A 21,587-nucleotide genomic window follows, 5' to 3' on the forward strand; every position below is an offset into this window, starting at 1 on the left:
GGGTGGGAAATTTTTACTTGACATATTGAGTTAAATTAAGCACTTCATACAATGTAAAATAAAGCTCTATATTGAAGCTATTAAATGTGATGTAAGACTGTTATAGTGGGATTGTTGTTGTGTCTCCTAACTGGATTCGAGACGGAAAGTTCCTTCTCTGTCCTCTGACACACAGTCAAGGCCTATTGCCACCCAGAGGACAGCTGAGGACATTTAATCATCACTTAGTAAGATGACCATCTCAGAGCTCCACCTTTGGGGCACATTAGCAATTCCATGGCAACTATTAATCACAGTCGGTTCCAGGATGTGTCACCATCAACACAGGTTCTTCTACCTGCAGAGCTTAAGTTAAAATTAATCACCAGTGGACGCATGTCATATGGGACGCATTAAGGAATTTCTGTATTTAAATAGATTCTGCTGAAACAAGGAGGTTTTACATGAATTAATGTTCTCATCATGGAGGTTTAATGATCTTCGTGTTGTAGAATGTGACCTTCTAAAGGCACAATTAACCTGCTACTTTAAGGCAGGGCCTGCAACCTTCACAGTCCAAAGAGCCGTTTTCCCCTCAGTCCACCAGAATAAGACTTGTTTTGAAACTCATATAAAAAATGGCTTTATTATTTCTCAGTAATCTGAAAACAATGTGAGAATTCAGACTGGCAAGTCAGAAATCTGAGATTAAACAAAAAATCTACTTTTTCCTCTTCTGTAAATATCTACTGTAAAAAAAATTGTCATCATTTGTCATTGGTTGCTATAAAGCCATTGACACAAGTCAGGGACTCAATGCAATCTGCTGGGGTTTTTACATAGGAGATATTTAAATAATTGGCATAATGAACTTAATGCACATATAAGTAGGTTCAATTGGAATGTTTACTTTGTAAAGTGCCTTGTGATGACTCGCTGTGATTTGGTGCTACATAAAAAAACAGAATTTAATTGATTGGAATCATATTAAAAAAAATAAGCACTTATATTAAGTTTTTTTAATTGAGAGCAAAAATCTTGCTATAATAGTGTAGATGAGAAAAATACAATAAATATGATACTATTTTATGCCATTCTGTTATGGAAATATAACAGTTTTTCCATGGAAACTGGCTTGGATTTATCCACTTTACTCAGCTGGAATGTTTGCCCTTTGACCCTTTCCACGTGATGTCACGTCACTTACGGGAACATCTCTTTCACCGTGATGAAGGGAAAAGGAACTGTTTACGTCCGTTAAAAGTCCAAAACAAACCAGTTCATAGCCTTATACCACTTTTTTTTGTTGGTTTACTGTAAAATGGTAATATCTTGCTGCCCAACTTGTCTTTATACCAAATAACTTTGATGGAGATGAGACGGGGATGGACAGCAGCGGTCAGTCAAACGGACTAGCAGTATTTGTGGATTAGTAGCGGACACTGTTAACTGGGTAAGGTTAGTGTGTGAAAATTATGTTATCTATTTAGCCTGAGAAACTTTGCCTTTGGTGAACATTGAAGAAGGTAAGCTAACCTTCGTAAGCTAGCTAACACTAAATGTCTGTAAAACTTGCTCTCTATAATCCCCACCTAGGTGCGCTAATGTTCTAAGGAGTGAATTGGGCTTGAACTAGTAGAAGCTAGGCTAATCTGGCAAAAAAGTCTAAATTGTCACTTTTGCTGTTCGTTCAACACTCCCGTAACGTCCACCGTGGTCGGTCCACGTGGTCAGTATCGGTTGTGTAGTAGTTTAGCACTGTATCGTTACAGATTCTGGTATCGGTATTGCATCTCTACATATTTTTTTTAATTTATGCTTTAAAACATGACCTAAATAAAAATAAACAAAACTTCCAGCCAAAGTTATTGAGTTCTGTTGTGGAAGGTCCAAAGAGACCCCTGATTAAAGCAATCCATGAAAAACAAAACAATAAATGAATCCATGAGAAGAGTTCATTTGCAAAAACAGATGACTCAGTTTATATAAATTTTCCTAAAATGCCTCTTCATTATTTACTTCAGGTGACATCAGTCAAAATAAATGTAGGTGATTTTGATCATAAAATGGCTTTTATCCGTTTTGCAAATGTGTTATGTTTTGTTTCTGCAGCGGTAGAGGCTCCAGGAGGAAGATAGAGAGGTTGAGCCATGTGAAGAGCACTGATCCATCCTCTAATTTGTCTTTCTGTGCACTGAGCTCATAGTAAAGTGACACATTGTTTGTGTTGATAAAAGAACAAAACATCCCAACAACAAAACAACAGGGCACTAATGACAAAGTTAGGGGAAATAAAGGGAGGTCAAATAAACTGCTTTACTAATGCAGAAGCAACACAATGATTCATTCTGGCTGAAGCGTCAGCAGCGTTTTGTGTTCCAGTGAAAATATCACGCACGCTGAAAAAAGGGCAAAAACTACAAAGGAACGTAGTCAGGAGAGAATATGTTAGACAAACCAGCTGCCAAAAGGAAGGGTTGCCATTTACATTTTATGCAAAGCACAGAAATGTAACGCATTTTTAATAATGGGATTTTATGTTATATAAAAGACCAACATATGTTTAAAAGTTCCGGCTGAAGGAGCGATCCTTAAGTCTGTCACTGTCTGCAGTGTTTTTATTTAGAGTTTAAAGTTGTAGATCAGTGTTTTTTCTTATTTTGGTGCTTAGTATTGTTAAAAGGTGTTAAACTAAATATTGGATATTTATTCTTTTGAAATGTTGGCTTTGTCTGTCACATTGACAAAAACATATGCACTAATATGGAGCTCCAGCTACCACAAACAGAGTAATATTAAGCTTAAGAAGTTATTCCAACATTGATGACATTTTTTTATATGTATTATATTTATTATTATTAGTTAAGTGGGCTAAAATATCAGGATTCACCAATTTATTTGGAAATTGAGTCAATTTGCAAACAGTTTTAAGACATGACGTCAGCAGAAAACACCCTTTTATGACCTGATGCTGTAATTATTGAACTTGGCTGGTTTTGTGCCGTTTCCACCGGCGTTGACCTTTATATTGGTTGGCGGAAAAAGAAAATATCCCAGATGGGAGCCGGCTGTCAACATAAAGCTTGTTCGTTCATGAATGACTTATCTAAAAATCCATATTAGTAAATTAGGAGCCTAAAGCTCTTATAGGTGAACTGTAAAGATTCCCATAAGTATGCTCCAAACAAAAAGCATCACAGGTGCAGCTAATGGAGATAATTAGGATTAAAAAGTCAATGCATTGATCACGTCTGTGCTGTTCTTGCTTCTCAACTCCATAAACTCTGCACTGAACAGTCAGAAGATTTTCTGTTTATTCATATTTTTGGTAAAGATTACAAAAGTTTCAGACCTTAGCTGCATTCTTTAAATGCCTCAAGTCCGCAAGCATCCACCTGCCCACCCAGAGTAGTGTTGAAGCATTAATTAACTTGTGGATTCTGGGCCAGACGTGACACTGTCATCACTGGAAGACTGCTGATGTAGCTTTAGATATTTCTCTTATGATTTTGTGCTGTTGAGCTATTACCTAATTAAACCTCGCTCCGAAACGGCACCAAAAATAACTGCGTATCTGGAGGCAAGCACTTTAAAGGGAATAGTTGAAGGCAGCAGCATGAAACCATCTGTTTTACTACAGGACTTAGTCACAATGGGACACGGAATAATAGAAATGTTTTTTCATGAATCACAAAATGATCAACACAACTCAATTTCCCCTCTCCTATGTCCACTTCCAGCATGAGAAAAAATCCAACTAGTACTGTCCTTTTAAGTGTTTCCTTTTAATTAGGGAAATAAAACAATGACGATGCCACGATGCAAGGAAGCATGAAACATTGTCACCTGGCTGGTGCATCAGAAACCGTTTTGATCACCTAATTCTGCTCACTGGTCTTGTTCTAATGCAGATGAGAGCAAAGAAAAAAAAAAGAAACTTAACACCAGAAAAGCCCAGTTCACCAGAAAAATATGTGGTTTTATTATAGAAATGCCCAGGGAGCCTACTCATTTACAACTTTAACAAAACTGGAGGGAAATAATACAAGAAGTCTCACTAATGACCTATTCAATCTGAAGAGGTTTCTGAACCGAAGCTTAATGCAGCCTTATTGTCTCATTTAAGTGTTTTTCCCCAGTTCTTTAGAAACGAAACACCAGATTGTAGCCACTGTCTTGCTCAGCATATTATCATTTTCTTTCTGCGACTCACAGGAGGAGACTTCCAAATGGCTGTCCTTTTATTCATTCTAATGGCTCATTTACTTGCTTTAATAGCTCTTTTAGGAAAATCTGCAGAGGCGACAGCAAATTGTACCAGCATATGATAAATAACTTTCAAGTGTGCTTTTATATCCACTGAGTCAGATGAACTTAAACACTTAGATTTCAGTCGGGGGGCTTATTTTTGTGCCCCTCTTTTTTAAATGTGTCCTATATTTACTGGGCAGCTAGAAGTGCGAGTTGGCAACCAATCAAAACCACAAAGTATTTATTTTAGTGTGTTAGGTATCTCTGGTGAGCCAGGCCACAAAATAAAGCCCTAAATAAAGCAACTCTGAATATGTTTCCTGATTCTCGTTCCTACTGGTTGAAAGCTGACATACAACTGTAGCTAGCCCTAGAAATGAGCTAATGCTAACACGACCAAACTGATACTAAAATAACCTATGAAGTAAAAGGATTCAAACTGTTGGACAAAAATAAGTTTACTTACAAGTCCATAGCAACAAAGCCTGGTCACTATCAATCCGTGTGTTTTTAGCCTTGCTCCAATAAACAACTGTAAGTTGCGCTGAGGTTAGCACTGGTTTAAGCTCTTTGTCATTACTCTCATACTTTTATTTCAAGGCTCCGCCATCATGCCAAAACAAGAAGCAAAATTCTTCTACTTGTGCATTTTATTAATGGTTGGAGAACTGACCCTGAGGAGCAGGGTGACATCCATCGTAAAGTTGCCCAAGTTTATGCCTGAAGAACCACTGAAACCAGTTTGAAAGCAATAGGTAAAATTCTTAAAAACCTGTCAGTGTTGCTTTAAAACTAATGAGAAGTTTATGACAGAACACACTTTCAAAAATATCGTGGCACCGACCACAAGTTCAAAACACTTTCTGGACACAAAAGTCTGATTCATTTAATAAGAAATCTCAAGATTGTGAATTTTTTTAAAAGTAAAAATATATTTGTACTACTAATTTTGAACATTACAATAAAAATATAGTACTTAAGGAAAAAAACTATTTGATTTTACCTTAATATATATATAAAAAAGATCATTCAGAGTTTATTATCAATATCAATAACAAGAACAGGATTTGGATGACTCTTTAGCCAAGTTGGCTAGATTTAGTAAAGTTTGATAAATCACAGTTCTGCTTTTTATTATAAGTTGGTATACTCAACTCAACTCAACTCAACTTTAGTTATAAATCGCGCCTTACAGGCAAAAAGATGCCACCAAGGCGCTACACTGATCAAATAAAAACATAAAACAGTAAGTCCAGAAAATAAAACATTGTATCACACGATACAGTTAAAACTACAATGAGTAAAATGCTATAAGTAAGTTAAAAGTTGGTATAGCTTAATGGTGTCATTTACCAGGAAATGTAATTATGAGCAAAGTAAATGTTATTAAAAAATACAATTGTTTTACCATTTTCGTTTTGCAAACCATACACAATCACTCAGGGGGCCACAAATGGCCCAAGTGCCCCACTTTGGACACAGTTGCCATTAGCTAGTATGAAAAAAAGTTGTAATTTAATAATATTTATAAGTTTATTTTGCTACTGTGTGAATAAAAGCAGCCAGCAAATGTAGGTGGCAGCCTAAATCTTCCATAGCAACACCAAGAATTAATCTGGAGACTGCTTTGCAACTTCTTCGTTTTCCTCCGCTTATCCGGGTCGCGGGGGCAGCATCCCAACTAGGGAGCTCCAGACCTTCCTCTCCTCAACCACCTCCACCAGTTCCTCCGGCAGGACCCCAAGGCGTTCCCGCACCAGATTGGAGATGTAACCTCTCCAACGTGTCCTGGGTTGACCCGGGGGCCTCCTGCCGGCAGGACATGCCCGAAACACCTCCCCAGGGAGGCGTCCAGGAGGCATCCTGACCAGATGCCCAAACCACCTCAACTGGCTCCTTTCGATCCGGAGGAGCAGCGGTTCTACTCCGAGTCCCTCCCGAATGTCCGAGCTCCTCACCCTATCTCTAAGGCTGAGCCCGGCTACCCTACGGAGGAAACTCATTTCGGCCGCTTGTATCCGCGATCTCGTTCTTTCGGTCATTACCCAAAGCTCATGACCATAGGTGAGGATTGGGACGTAGATCGACCGGTAAATCGAGAGCCTGGCTTTCTGGCTCAGTTCCCTCTTCACCACGACAGATCGGCTCAGCGTCCGCATCACTGCAGACGCCGAACCAATCCGCCTGCCGATCTCCTGATCCCTCCTACCCTCACTCGTGAACAAGACCCCAAGATACTTAAACTCCTCCACTTGAGGTAGGCTTTGCAACTTCATGTTTGTTTATTATTTATATCTACAAAATAATAAATATATAAATGAATGGTTACCAGCTGGTGTGTGCATAATAGCCTGTTATGCCACAATGGCCATTTCTATAGACCGAGACAGAGCTAAAAAAAAACAGCAATTTAAATTTAATATTTATTAAAAGCATCCCCTGAAAATGAATTAAAGATGCCAATTAGACAGGTGGTGTTGGTGAGTCAATTGCAGTCAGACTAGAAAAAGCTAAAGAACAAACCTAACATCAGCAAAATAGGAGAATTATTAAATATTTTACATTTTATGATAAAAATTCCAAAGATTCTGACTAAACTACTGACAAATCCTTGACTCAATGTTGTCGTCAGACAGACTTGCTCTATTTGTCTTACCAACACATTTATGAAAACACTACAAATAATACTTTATGGCAACCAAGGCCTAGTTTCCACTGGAATGATATTCAGACATTCACAAACGTCCTTCAGTCTCCCAGTTATTCAAAAATGTAATTGGACTTTACTTCATTGTTTTTTTGAAGCGTGAAGTGTATCAAACTAAAAGGTTTCTTGCACCAAATGCCAAATGAGTTTTGGTTAGCAGCATGTATGTGAGACAAGATAATTCTGGTGCTCTGAAAGGACAGTCAAAGCACAAAAAGCAATTAGCACCTTCGTGAAGTAGATTCTCATCTGAGCTTTTGTGCAAACATCTGCTAGTATTTGTCTCCAAACACCTGCTTGTTCTTTGTTTCTTTTCTGAGTAGACTGCTCATTTCACCACCTTAGTACCCTCAAAACCTCTATTAGCCTTTTGGCTTTCTTCAGAAACACTCTATTAGTAGTATTAACGGCACAGACTCGGGTCTGGTGTTGCACCTTCTTGCATGTGGAGGAAGCTGAGTTCAAGCTTCAGTGTCACTGGAGATTCACATCAGATGTCCTTGAACGTTTATGCTGCTGACCTTAGAAAAGCAACAGGAAGCAGAAATAATCCAAGCTTCATCTCAAGTGTTGTCGCACTGATTGTCATTAAACTCAAGAGTACTTGTGGAAAAATGTCTCAAGACAAAGCAGCATCAATATTTTTAAGCTGGATGTGTTTTGATGTTCAGTCACAATTTGTAGTGTGTAAACAATTAATGGGGTGCAAATTCTTTAAAGGGGTTCTAGAATTCAAAACCACATTTAGCTTTTTGTTCAATATAGGCAATGTTGCTTAGGTCTAATATCTGTGCTGTCTCCAGTCTGATGGAGAAATGGGTTGTTCTCATCATAAGACAATGGTGGCAGAGGATGTAAGAGCCCACCCCATGACCGGAAGGTTGCAGGTTTGCTCCCCGCTCACGCTGTTGCAGTTGTTGTCTCCACGGGCAAGACACTTCACCTGACTCTGCTGGAGGTGGACGGAGGGACCAGTGGTGCCACTTGTGTTGCAGCCTTGCTTCTGTCAGTGTGCAGCTGTGGCTTCATTGTAGCTCATCACCACCAGTGTGTGAATGTGTCTGTTAAAGGGTGAATACTGTTGCATAAAGCACCTTGGGGGGGTTCTACGACTCTAGAAGGTGCCACTTTACCATTTATAGGCATTGACACCGTCATGTAAATCTGCATGTCCCAAACCCACTTCAAGAGGGGCAATATATAAATGTTGGTTATGGTAATGCTAACCAAAAAACAACGCTAGCCTGAGCTACAGATTATGTCCTTGTTGGACAAGAGGAGAAAAACAAAGAGGAATGTTGGAGCCCACACGTGACATTCCAGGATGGAACTGGGAGTTTTTAGACTTTGAATGAATGCCAGGTAGATCCATAGCTTGCCTATTGAGTTATCTGGATACAGTACATGGTTGAACACAGATTTGAGCTTCAAGCAACATCATAGTGCTATCAGGGTGTACCGGCCAATCAGCATGCAGCTAATTTATTAATCAAGCCATCTATTCCATTGTAGGGCTTTATCATGGGATTGTGTTTGGCCATTTATCAGGACTCCTGGGCCATTTTGAGCCTTAACAATGTTTCAAATGCTTTATACAAGGTTAAAGAACAGTTGCCTATTGTAAAAAAGTTGTTCTAGAGCCCTTTTAATGCATTCTAGTTTGACAGCTCCATCCATTACATCATCTTATTTGCTCACCATAAAAAAGGCCTTCACTGAAAGTTTTAAGCTCTTGTACTTGAACTTTGAGCTTGCATTGTGGAGTTTTAAATGGCTGTATCTTTCTAAGCTTTGTTTTATGAGCAGGATCGCATAACGAATGTCAAACGATATTAAACCATAACACAATAATGACTCCAGCCTGACATAATCTCTGCAGGAAGCTGCAACTGCCTTCCTTCGTTTGTCTTTTGTCTGAGATTAATAAGGATGTGCCAAAAGTAGATGGTGAGGTAGAGTTGTGTTGTCAACATGCCTCTTTAAAAGGTGTTGGGAGACAGATAAGGAAAATGGTAACAGCCTGCATCAGACAGTGATGGAACGTGGCACCATCACTGTTAAAGCCCAGTGAACATTTCTTTTAGAAAACATTAACTCTAAGTTGCAGAGACACAAAAAAAGAGAAGGGGGACCCCTACGAGGACAGAAAAGGCAATCGAAGGAGAAGTGCAATGACAGACACTCTCAAAAATGGACTTTCCCATTAGAAAGGACACAATTTCTGTTTTCTAACTTAAAAGCCTAAAAACAGAGATGCAGTCGGATTTCAAACAGCTTGGTGTTTGTTTAGTGGATGATGGTTTCTATGGGCTCTTATCAACTTGACTTATTTTCCCCCCTCCCCATTTCTATCTTTACCTGCGTTGAGAAATGGGCCAGTCTGCGAAAGATTAGGAATGATGATGTGTCACAAAGGAAAAAAGTATTTTAACTCTAATAAATGAAAAATGAGACTGGTGTAGATGGACTCTAGATGAAATTTAACACCGCCCAACACGCACACATGTGGACACACACACACACACACACACACACACACACACACACACACACACACACACACACACACACACACACACACACACACACACACACACACACACACACACACACACACACGACTATTCCATTATCCTATATTCACACAGTTGAATTGAGGTAATAGAGCATAGAGGATGGAAGGAAGTCTGTGTCGCGGCATTAAAAAGAGGAAACATTAATGCAATTTAGTTGAAATCCAGGGAAAGGTATGCTTAGCTTTTTATATTTTATCAAGCATATCAATAGAAAGTTGAACATATAAGTGCAACTATTCCAAAACCACAGTTTATCAAACAAAACCAAGTCCTTTGAAGCAAACAACTCCTCCAGCTTTGCAGGAGGGGAGAGAAATTCCTTCATTTGTGAAACCCACTCAACCTTGAAGAGTAAAGCATGTTATGTGCAGCAGAATTCAGCAGAAGAACTTTTCAGCATTTGCAGCCAAGGATTCACAACCTCATTTTATTAAAAGGTGGGGTTTGAGTATAGAAGTTTGCATCAAAACAAAAACTTCCATGTGAATATTTACACATAATAGTTGTGTGAATCAACAGAATTTTGGTGTGATTCTCTTATTAAAGTAATTTTGATGAATCTACAATTATTTTCAGACATCTTTCAAGACAAATATATTACTAATAATTAGAACATCATTACCATACCTCTACATTATGAATGAGTTCAAATTTAAATGTGTTGTTGAGCTGAGAAAAATGAAAATGTTAAATACAAATTTTATTTTGAAATGTCACTTTTTTTTGTCCTGCATCCTGAATATTTTGGACACTACTTCTGTAAACTTTTAGCCCTGCAATGGAACCCCTCCTCGCGCTTGCTATTCTTTTTTAAAACAAGAAATTATTTAATTAAATTTAATAGACTCATCTGCGATGGATTGGCACTCTGTCCAGTGCGTACCCCGCGTGATTACCCGTTGACTGCTGGAGATAGGCGCCAGCCCCCCTGTGACCCTACGTGGACAAGTGGGTTCAGAAAATGGATGGATGGATGAATAGAATCATCAATTAGATAATATATTAAAATTGTTTTCAACATCTTCTTTCAGTGAAAATTGCACTGATTTTAGCTGCTCATGAATCAGATAAGTCTACAAGTCACATGCACGTTTTTAGCTACTTAGTAAGAAGCAATCAGAGGGAAACTTTTTAGCATATTTGTTCAAGTATTTGGAAGATGCTTTTCTCCAAAATGACTTACAAATGGAAATGTAACAAATTATTTACCCTTGAGGCTAACAAAATAGCTTCTTAGAGGAATGAACATCTGTCAAGTGTGACAGTGTAGAAACAAAGTGCAAGCATAGAACAAGTGCACAAAAAGAGTAAAGTAGAGTAGCAGGAGGCGTAGTACCAGCTGAGTGGTCTAGTGGTATGAGTGTCCACTCTGAGACCGGTAGATTGTAGGTTCAAATCCATAGACGGGTCATATCAGAGACTTTCTAAAAATGGAACCCAATGCCTCCCTAATTGACAATCAGCATAAGGGAGTTAATTGAGGGGTTAAACCATCAAATGGTTCCTGAGTGTGGCTGTGTCTGCAGCTCACCGCTCCCCAGGGAATGGGTTGGCAAAAAAAGGTAAAACCAAATCTTTTACTATGCTGAGTTTAAAAAAATTATTGGATTAGGTAAGATCTGATCTTTCTAATGCTTAACAATCTTGAAGTACATTAGAAACAACTGGGCTTTTCTTATGTTCCTTGGCTTTTTAGATGATAGGCAAAACGTCTTCAAGGAAAACAAGAAAAGGACAGTTGTCCCTAACCAGACCTTTAAGATTAGGCTGACAATCTAAACAAAGATTCCATCCATCGATTTTCAGCCGCTTATCCGAAGTCGGATCGCGGGGGCTGCAGCCCATGCCGAGATGCCCAGACTTCCCTCTCCCCAGCTACTTGGGCCAGCTCTTCCGGGGGAATCCCAAGGCGTTTCCTGGCCAGCCGAGAGACATAGTCCCTCCCGGGTCTTCCCTTCGGTCACTTCCCAGTTGGACGTGCCCGGAAAACCTCACCAGGTAGGCGTCCAGAAGATGCCCGAGCCACCTTTAGGGGCAGCAGTAGCTCAACAGGTTGAGCGGGTTGTCCAGTAATCGGAAGGTTGCAGGTTCAATCCCGGCACCGCAGAGAGAATTCTGCTGTTGTGTCCTTGGGCAAGACACTTAACCGACCTTGCCTGCTGGTGGTGGTCGGAGGGACCGGTGGCGCCTGTGCTCAGCAGCCTAGCCTCTTTCAGTATGGCCCATATTCTCTCCTATAATGTTGTTCTTTTTAAAGCTATGCTCTGTCGCTCTCCCCAGGTGCTTCTTGTGGCAGACCTTCTTGAACAACATTGATTCTTATTTCAAAAACAAGTTCATTATCTTCTCTGTCAGACAAGCACCTTTATTCATCCTGTGTGTGCAGAGGAGGACACATTTCCACATTAAACAGTCAACACACTAATTTATATCTGTGAGAGATGTAATACCATACCATACCATACCATACCATACCATACCATACCATACCATACCATACCAACTTTATTTATAAAGCACATTTAAAAACGGCATGGCAGCCGACCAAAGTGCTGTACAGAATAAAAAGTAAAAACACAATATAAAACAATACACGGTCAACAATAAAATGCACAACAAGGCAGATAATCATGGTCAATAAAAGCCACATAGTAAAACAATAAGTCAGGGATTTAAAAATGCCTGGTCGTAAAAGTGAGCCTTAAGTAGCGACTTGAACCGAGGAGGGATGGTGCCAGCTTCACTGAAAGAGGAAGAGCATTCCAGAGTGTCGGAGCAGCATAGACAAAAGCACGCTGCCCCCACGTTTTGTATTTCATTGTTGGAACACGAAGCAGCAGGCAATTAGAAGACCTCAATGCCCAGTTTGGCACATAACGAGTCACAAGATCCGACAGGTAATCCGGAGCCAGACCGTTCAGGGCTTTAAAAACAAAAGTCAGGATTTTAAACTTGACTCTGAAGTTTACGGGTAGCCAGTGGAGCTGCGCCAGTACAGGTGTGATATGGTCTCTTCTAGGGGTGTTTGTTAAAAACCTGGCTGCCGCGTTCTGTACGACCTGAAGCCTGTTAAGAGCGGAGGCAGGTAAACCAGTTGAAATGGAATTTGCATAATCCAATCGGGAGATGATAAAAGCATGGATTACAGATTCCAGGTGTGCTCGTTTCAGGATCAGTTTTAAGCAAACTAGTCTGCGCAGCTGATAAAAACACGATCTGACCACTGCGTTAATCTGAGGGCCCATGGAAAAGTGCGTATCCAATTTCACCCCCAGGTTGGTAACACACTGCTTGAGGTCATATGGGAGAGTGGCCAAATCAGAAGATACGTGTGTGGTTTTGTTAGGGGTCATCAGGAGTGCCTCATACTTAGAATCATTTAGCTTAAGGAAATTGTTGGCAAGCCAAACCCTCACTTCAGCCAAACATTGGTCCAGAAGAGAGAGGGAGCCTGGTTTGTTCAAAGCCAGGTAGATCTGGCAATCATCTGCATAAATATGAAAGCCCACGCCATATTTCCTCAGGATGAAACCCAGGGGTAATAACCACCGGTATTATTTATCTGCAGTTCTCTGCATGTAAAGTTGCCATCTTGTATCTCATCTTTGCTGCTCTGACCCATATTTCATCTGTTAAAGGGAAAACTGATGGTTCTGGAACCACATACTTGGACTGATAGGAAGGTGACTGGTCTTACATGTTTTTTGCAATGTAAAGTTTATATGACACCTATCACTAGTTACATTTTTTAGTCTCTGTCTTCATAAACAACAATTAAATGGAAAAGATTAAATTTCAGGATGATAAATGATTAAATATGTGCCTTCATTTGGGAGACAAACCATACATTAAGATCACGAGTAATTTTCTGAGCTGAAATGAGACTTAAAAGCTTCAGGAAATCTGCCTCCTTGCAAAGGCAGATGGAGGAACGTGTTTGAAGTAGCACTGTTAATGCAATCATAATACTTTTGGTAAGCAGATTCTCACTCATGTTATTCAGTGGTTCGTGAACTGCAGATCAAGCTGTTCACATAACGCGACATGAGGAGGGAAATCGTGCCACAAAATCCACTCAAATCCACTAAACGACCGCAAGAGTTTGGCAGCAACAGCTTTACGAGTCACGTGTAAACCTCTGGCAGCATTTATGAGAGGAAGATCTGCAGCAAAAGAGGGAATCCCAGTGCTCAAAGCTGGAATCAAACAACACCCAGTGCTGCTGATTTTTAGCTCAAAGAGAGCAGCATCAGTCTTGTTTTGGGTCAGAAATATTCAAATTAACCAACACAGACACCAGAGAAATGCAGTAAAATGTCTACTTGTTTTTATTAGGGGGTTTAAATAAAGCAATGCATCACTTTTATTTTAGTTGATGAACAATTTCTTCCACCAGATTATTAAAAATCTACTTGCACGGTTTATTCAGATTACACCACATATTTCAGGAAATCGTTAATGATGCAACTTTTTTGCAAGTAAGGAAAAATGAAAATCTTTGTAATGAGATCCTTGACTTGATAGATTTAGTTCAGAACTGTTAATGGGCAACTGCATTAACAATTTTTACTGTTAATTAGTATTATCTAGCTTTAAATGACTGATTTTGAGCAGCTATAACTTACATTATGCAGGATTTAAATTCAACCGGTGTCCAATTAAACTAATGAATGTCCGAGACGAGGCTGCTTTATTCCATCAGTTTCTAAAATTACTGCAGTCAAATGTGAGTTTTGATTTCATATGTTGTGGCAGCCTGCGATGGACTGGCTCTCTGTCCAGTGTGTACCCCGCCCGATTGCCCATTGACAGCTGGAGATAGGCACCAGCCCCCACCCCCCCACCCCCGCAACCCTACGCGGGTTCAGACAATGGATGGATGGATGGATGGATGTTGTGGCAGCAGTGAGACAAACTGTTTGTGTTAATTATATATTGAGTAAAACACTTTATATTCTGATAAACAAAGATTACGATTGAGGACTCGTAATCTTGACCCAACTGAAAATAAATTGTTGAGGAAAAAACGTTGAAATGTTAAGTCAACATGTCAAAAAAAAATTACATTAATTTCTATGATAAATTTAAAATGTTGTTAAGAACCATAAAAACCTTCACCAAAAAGTCACATCTCTTTCAAAAGTTAAATTAAAATGTTAAGAAAGAAGTCAACAAATTATTTCCAGAAGAAATTAAAACTGTTGTTCAAAAAAATTCAAAATGCTGAAAAAAAATCAGCAATGGTTACCAGAATGATTTCATGCGGTCATGAAAAATGCTCAAACGTTAAAGAAAGTCAAAACCGAATGCAGAATAAAGTCAAAATGTCGAAGAAGAAAATCCACTAGGAAGTTTTTTTGAATAAATTAGAAATGTTAAAATAAATATTAAATACTATTTTCAGTACAAAATTTCAATATATGGATAATTAAAGAGCGAATAACACCCAAATTAACCTTTTTTGCTGATAACCTGTATCGGGGGTCGGCAACCTGCGGCTCTGGAGCGGCATGCGGCTCTTCCATTCATCTGATGCGGCTCTCTGTGCTTGTAAAATAATGAATGGATATTTAAATAAAATGCTTTATATTTTACTGCATTAATTTTACATCTGTATGCCAATTCTAAATGTAAAGATTGTCTGCGTAAACCTGAACAGTTCCAACCCGGTCTTACTGTGAGACCGGGTTGACGCGTCACGCTTGTGCGTAATCATATCGGCGCTTTCTGAGCTGAAGAGGATGTGAGATTCTGGGGTTCTCCTCAGACAGGCTCCTAGATGTGTCGCCACACTGGAGACAGGAACAAGCACTATTCAGCCAAAGTTTCATAATCAGGGAACATTTTCTAAGTAAAAAGGCTCGCTTCAGTCGGAGGAATCTTCCCGCATGCGCTCTGGTTCTGCGACGCGCTCCAAGCCCCTCTCCACATCTTCAGTTCGCTGTGCACTGTACGTACGCGCTGACAGTGAGCTGTGCTGAGCAGTGTCCAGCTCTGATGTTCAGATGGGAATCATTTCTTGAGTGATTTAGCTACATCTGCGATGTGCAAAACGAATAAAATGCCAGTTTGTCTGCATGCGTCGGGGTAATTCTTTCTATTCTTTCTCCGTCAAAATAAACGGTCAAATACGGGAACTGTCCGGTCAACACGAACCCTGCTTTTAACTGTTCTGTTTTCTTGTGAAAATTGTTGCAAAGAGATATAATTTAACTTGATTAACACCAGAGCCAGGCGCACTGCGCCGTTATCTCCGTCACTGTAAATGAGGGAAAAACAAATTGATCGGATCCTTTTCTGACCTTCCCCACCTACAAAGTTTAATTACAACAATCAAACGTGACAGAGCCTGGATTTGTATTCTGAACAGTCTAAACATGTTTAGAAACGTATGACAAAAGTGGCACCTGCTCAGTAAAACCACCAACAGGGTGAAAAATATCAAAATATTGTAGGCAGAGACGGGCTACAACTTCTGGATCCACTTTATATAAATCGTTTTATTGATTATCTTCTTATGAAAGATACCTTTGACATACACGAGCAACCGGTACTGGCTGCTGTCACCTGTTGTGATTCGTTAAAGCAGCTCTCTGCTGTCTGAGGTTAGGCCCCGCCACAACGCCGCGACTGCTGTGGCTCCCAGTGTTTTCTTTACTGTGGGAAACGGGTAATAATGGCTCTTTGATGGGAACAGGTTGCCGACCCCTGACCTGTATAGATGAGTGTCTAATAGTGCTGCAGACATTGATTAAGAATCAGCTACAGCTGATTGCTGTAGCGCTTGCAGGGTGACGTCTGTGCGGAACTTCGTGGCTACACTGCACCGGACTCCCGCCGAGTCTTGCCTCACCTCTACCTGACTCGACCACTCACCTGCTGATATGACACGCTGGCTTTCCGAGCTGCTCTCCTCCTTAAGAAAAATGTCCTCCTCCTCTTTTGTCTAATGAAGGAGGTGAGCAGGTAATCTTCCCTCCTCCAGTCAGTTTCTGTGTCTGCTCTTCTCCTGAGTGGTGAGTCTGCTGTTTGTGTGTGCTTGGTGCACTTGGTACTCTTAAAAAAACAGTAAAAATGGTGAAGAACGCTGGCAGCAAAGGGCTTTACCGATCAGGAAAATGGCAGCGAATGAGTTTAATACTCTTTTTTCCGACTGAGAAACCCTGAGAGCGCATGCAAGGGGTTAAGGGGGGTGCGGCCAATCATTGCCTCAGTGCTGCTCTCTCTGTCCTACAGGCAACGCCTTTTTTCCAGGTATTTTTCTAACAGGAAGGTTGGTTGAAAAAAGTCACCACCCATGGTATAACTCACACTTTAAAGAATACCTGTAATCCAACTTGGTTTTGTTCAAGAAGCTCTACATAACAGTGAGTTGGACTCCGACCAGGCTGCCCTTTGTCACCGATTCAGTTCAAAACTTTTATGGACAGGATGTCTAGGCACAGCCAAGGTGTGGAGGGGATCCGTTTTGGTGGCCTAAGGAACAGGTTTCTGCATTTTGCAGATGATGTGGTCCTGTTAGCTTCATCAGAATGTTATCTTCGGCTTTGGCTGGAGCGGTTAGTGTGAAGCAGCTTGGATGAGATTCAGCTCCTCTAAATCCGAGACCAGTTGGAAAAGGTTAGAATGCCTTCTCAGGGTCAGGAATGACATCCTGCTCAAAGTGGAAGAGTTTGAGTATCTTGGGGTTTTGTTCATGAGTGAGGGGAAAGATGGAGCGTGAGATCGATAGGCAGATTGGTGCTGCATCTGCAGTGATGGGGGCGTTTTTTACCAGTCTGTCGTGGTGAAGAGAGCTGAGCCAGAATGTGATGCTCTCGATTTACCGGTTAATCTATGTTCCTACCCTCACCTATCGTCACGAGCTTTAGGTGGTGACCGAAAGAACGAGATCACGGGTACAAGCGGGTGAAATTAGTTTTCTTTGCAGAGTGTCTGGGCTCTCCCTTAGAGATAGGGTGAGAAGCTCGGTCATCCGGGAGGGGCTCAGAGTACACCCACTGCTCCTCTACATTGAGAAGAGCCAGTTGAGGTGGCTCGGGCATCTGATTAAGATGCCTCCTGGATACCTCCCTGGTGAGGTTTTCCAGACACGTCCAACCGGGAGGAGACCTAAAGGGAGACCCAGGATATGACTGGAGGGACTATGTCTCTTGCCTGGCCAGGGAACGCCTTGGGTTCCTCTGACAAAGCTAGCCCAAGTGACTGGGGAGAGGGACGTCTGGGCCTCTCGACTTAGGCTGTTGTCCCCGCGACCCGACTCCGGATACGAGGAAGAAAATGGATGGATGGCATGTATGGTTGAGACCGTTATTGTGGAGGATGAAGCTCTGAGTTCCTCTCAGGAAGCTGCTACTGAAGGAGTTAAAAGATGGGGCCTCAAATCTACAAAATGCCTTCTGTCAGGAAACAGCATGTTGACTTTATTCTCATTATTTCAACTCAAAAACACTCTGTCTTTTTGTTTTCTATTTTATTTCCCCGTGCTCTGATTTTAAAGTCAAACTAAACATCCGATGTAAACGTACACGAGCACAGCCACAAATTATTCAGATGTTTGGATGAGACGGAGGCTTATTTAATCTGAGACAGTCGAGGAGATGTGAGTCAAAGCTCTCTCTTTCAAGTTGAGGTTAGAGTCTTCTGAGGCGGTGACCTTGGATTTAAAAGGTCCCCAAGCAGGAATCATAAACAGGTGTTAGAGCAGCTGTAACCGAAAGGTTCCTGGCTGCTGAGTGTCACAGAGAGTCCGGGGTGTGGAAAGATGGATGAGCATTTAGAGGACAGCAGAAAACTGCTGGGTGAGCCACCTTGACAGCCCACGGGGACAGAAAGTATTCATTCCTCCACACTAACGTGGGCTTTTGGCTAAAATACACAGAAATAAGTCCAAGAACAAGCAGTTTATTGTTGTAAAACCTACCATGGCCTTTATAATGTACTCAGTGTTTAAGTTGCATGTTTTTCTTATTATAATATAAATTCTTTTGTTAAAAAAAATCTAAAAAATCCATCTTAAATTTTTACATTAATAATTTGCATTATTATATAGATTATATAGCTCTATTTCTGATTACTGTAAAGTGCTCTTTATGCAATAAACAAGTCATAATCTAAAAAGACCTACAATTTCAGTGTTTTTAATGTTTTAAAAGTATTTATAAAACTAAAAATTGAAATAAGGGAGGTCAGAGCAAAAACATAAATCAATAAATAACGGTAAAAGAAAATGGCTCAGTGGGTTTGCATTTATTTCTAAATGCTTGCTTAGTATGAGGATTGCTGTAAAGTCACTGACACTAGTCAGTGACTCCATGCAATTTGCTGGGTTCCTTATATAGGAAACTTTTTTCTGATTGGCATAATGAACTGACCTGTATTGGAATGTTTGTTATGTGAAGTGCCTTGAGACGACTCTTGTCGTGATTTGGCGCTTTATAAATAAAATAGAATTGAATTGAATTCAAAGCGAAGTTTAATATATTCTAAAGCTAGTGAGACACTTTCCTGAATTTTCTTTAGCATATTTAAGGGTAAGGGTTAAAAATCTCCTCTTGCCCTTTTTATGAACTAAAGAAAATCCTGACTCGGGTATATACGGTCATTTTAAAAAGCTTCTACTTGTGGTATTTACAGAGCTTTGAGCACTTCTCTGTCTCATACTGAGAGCTTGTTCATTCAGATTAGTTTGAATTAGTCTTGAAAATTTTCATGTCGAATTTCAGTTCAACCAGAGAATTAACTCTTAAAACTCAGAACTGGCTTCCTGGCAGCAGAAATGACTAAATGTTAAATATTAATCCTGAAGTCTAAAGCTGTGTGTTCTGATCCATGTAAGTGGTTGAAACTGGTTGTAAATGGTCACAATCTTTCTCCCTGAGACTGCTGAGTGTATTTTCCCCTCATATAAACTGAACTACCTTAATCCATAAATTAAAAAAAATCAAAACTCACTCAATTCGGCGATGCTGCCTACACGGGTGGCGAGCAGCGACTGTTCGAGCGTACGTAGCTCAGCTTGGCTGTATCCGGGACCTTCGCCGCCCCTCCCCGACCGCTGCTGGTCCCGATGCAGGTTTAGACTCTCCGGCAGGCTCAACACACCTGGAAAAGACATAAAAAACCCCCACATCTTAGCGTTTAGCATGAACATCTAATAGAGCAGTTCTAGCTGCATCCTATTTGTCATTTAATGATAAATGACCCACACTTGTATACAGAGTCAGAGGACTCCAAAGTGCTTTACACTACAGTGTATCATTCATCCATTCACACACACACACACACACACACACACACACACACACACACACACACACACACACACACACACACAGATGTGATGAGCTACAGTGTAGCCACAGCTGCCCTGGGGCGCACTGACGGTGGTGAGGCACAGGTACCACCAGTCCTGGCTGCGACCACCACTAGCAGGCAAAGTGTGTTAAGCTTCTTGCTCAAGGACATAACAGCAGAATACTCTGTCCGGACCTGGGATCGAACCTGGGATCGAACCGGGGATCGATTACTGGACAACCAGCTCAACCTGTTGAGCTACTGCTGTACCAAATTAAATATATAAAATCAAGAGGTAACCTTGTGCGTCCCCCCCCCTCCCCACTTTTCTATAACATCTTGTGTTCTCAAATGTATTTATTTTTCTTGTTGCAGCAGATTATGCTGGTGGACAAGAATTAATCCATTTAGGGAGCCGTTGTTGCAGCTAGGCTTTGTTTTGCTGCAGAGAATGGTTTGTGACAGATTGGATATTGAGTTTTTGCAACAGGAGAATGAAAAGCAACACCACACTGAGTGCTAATCCTAATGATACAGCGCAGTGGGATAAGCCCTTTCTCAACAAAAACAGTAATTACAACATGGGGGAACTCAGTCAATTTGTCTGATGCAAACACAAAAGACAAAAGACCCATAGAGTGGACACAGAGCCCGTGAGTCTTATTTGGTTTAGAAAGGAGATTCAGATGTTTTCTTCCCACAGTGTCCAGCCCAAGAATTCCTGTATTCCCTAATCGGAGTCCCACTCCCTTTTCTTCCCACAGCCTTTCTGAGTAGGTTGGCTTTATTTAGAACGTCCTATAATTCCTGTTTGACCACTGTGCTTTGCAGCTGATATTAGGAGGCTTCCTCAAATACATTGCTGTAGAAAAAAAGTACTATTAAATAAAATAAAGAAAGAAAGTCAGGGTTTCAGGCTGCAGTGGTGTGGAACATTTATATTCTAATGAGAAAAGAATTTCCCAAAGGAGAAACCTAAGGTGGATGATATCTTTACACATGCAAATGCAATTTTAACAGCCAGTATGTTACTACATGTCAAGATGTACTTAAAGCAACTAATTCACACTGGAGTGCAATTCTTTTATCGCTCTTGAAAATCATATAAAACACGGTGTTTAAAAACTCCTGGCTACAATCACAGGTCTCAGATGTTTTCAGACGTTTTCTGTACCAAAAAATCTGTAGGCATTTAAAGACATGCATGAGTATGATCAGTTAAAATGCCCATGTAATTTTTCAAAATGTCCTGCAATAATAGGTATCAACTTAATAATAATTATATATATTAGGACTTTTTCTTAAGTTAAAATAACTCTGTGGTATATACCAAAGATCTTCAGGGAGGTCTTTGCATTGACTCATTCACTGCTAATGACGACTAAAGTCATCATTTGCATGTTTTTTACTGTGTGGGCATCGGAACAAGCCCCCGCACCGTGAGAACAAACATCTCAGCTCTAAAGCCGATCTTCATCTGCATACGTCACACGTCACGTGATCAGGAAGCGGAAAATCCATGTGTTAGGAGATCGTTTTGGGCCGCTGCTGTAAAAAAAGTGAGGCGCGAACCGGAAAAGCCTCTGCCGATCACAGCCCCTAAGAAGGCACTATACAAATACAGGTAATTTACCATTCACATTTACCTTTACCAGTCTATTGCATACAACTATATCATAAATCAAAATATTTAAGTTTATAGTGTATACACTTTTACTTTAAACCTTTCTTGAACCAAAACAGAACTTTCCGATGGAGCCAGTTCAGGATTTTGAAGT

The 21,587-nt window shown here is 40.4% G+C and overlaps 1 protein-coding gene across 3 annotated transcripts in view; it reads right to left on the reverse strand.

Moving 5' to 3' along the window:
- btbd11a (BTB (POZ) domain containing 11a) overlaps positions 1-21,587 on the reverse strand; it is a 305,711-nt gene that overhangs the window by 71,348 nt on the left and 212,776 nt on the right. For all 3 annotated transcript variants that reach the window (XM_015961280.3, XM_015961288.3, XM_070547202.1), the window contains exon 2: positions 19,468-19,617. In XM_015961280.3, the coding sequence (XP_015816766.3) occupies positions 19,468-19,617 (150 nt within the window). The remainder of the gene's footprint in view (positions 1-19,467; positions 19,618-21,587) is intronic.

Source organism: Nothobranchius furzeri, chromosome 1 (assembly GCF_043380555.1).
Source record: "Nothobranchius furzeri strain GRZ-AD chromosome 1, NfurGRZ-RIMD1, whole genome shotgun sequence".
NCBI classification, from domain to species: domain Eukaryota; kingdom Metazoa; phylum Chordata; class Actinopteri; order Cyprinodontiformes; family Nothobranchiidae; genus Nothobranchius; species Nothobranchius furzeri.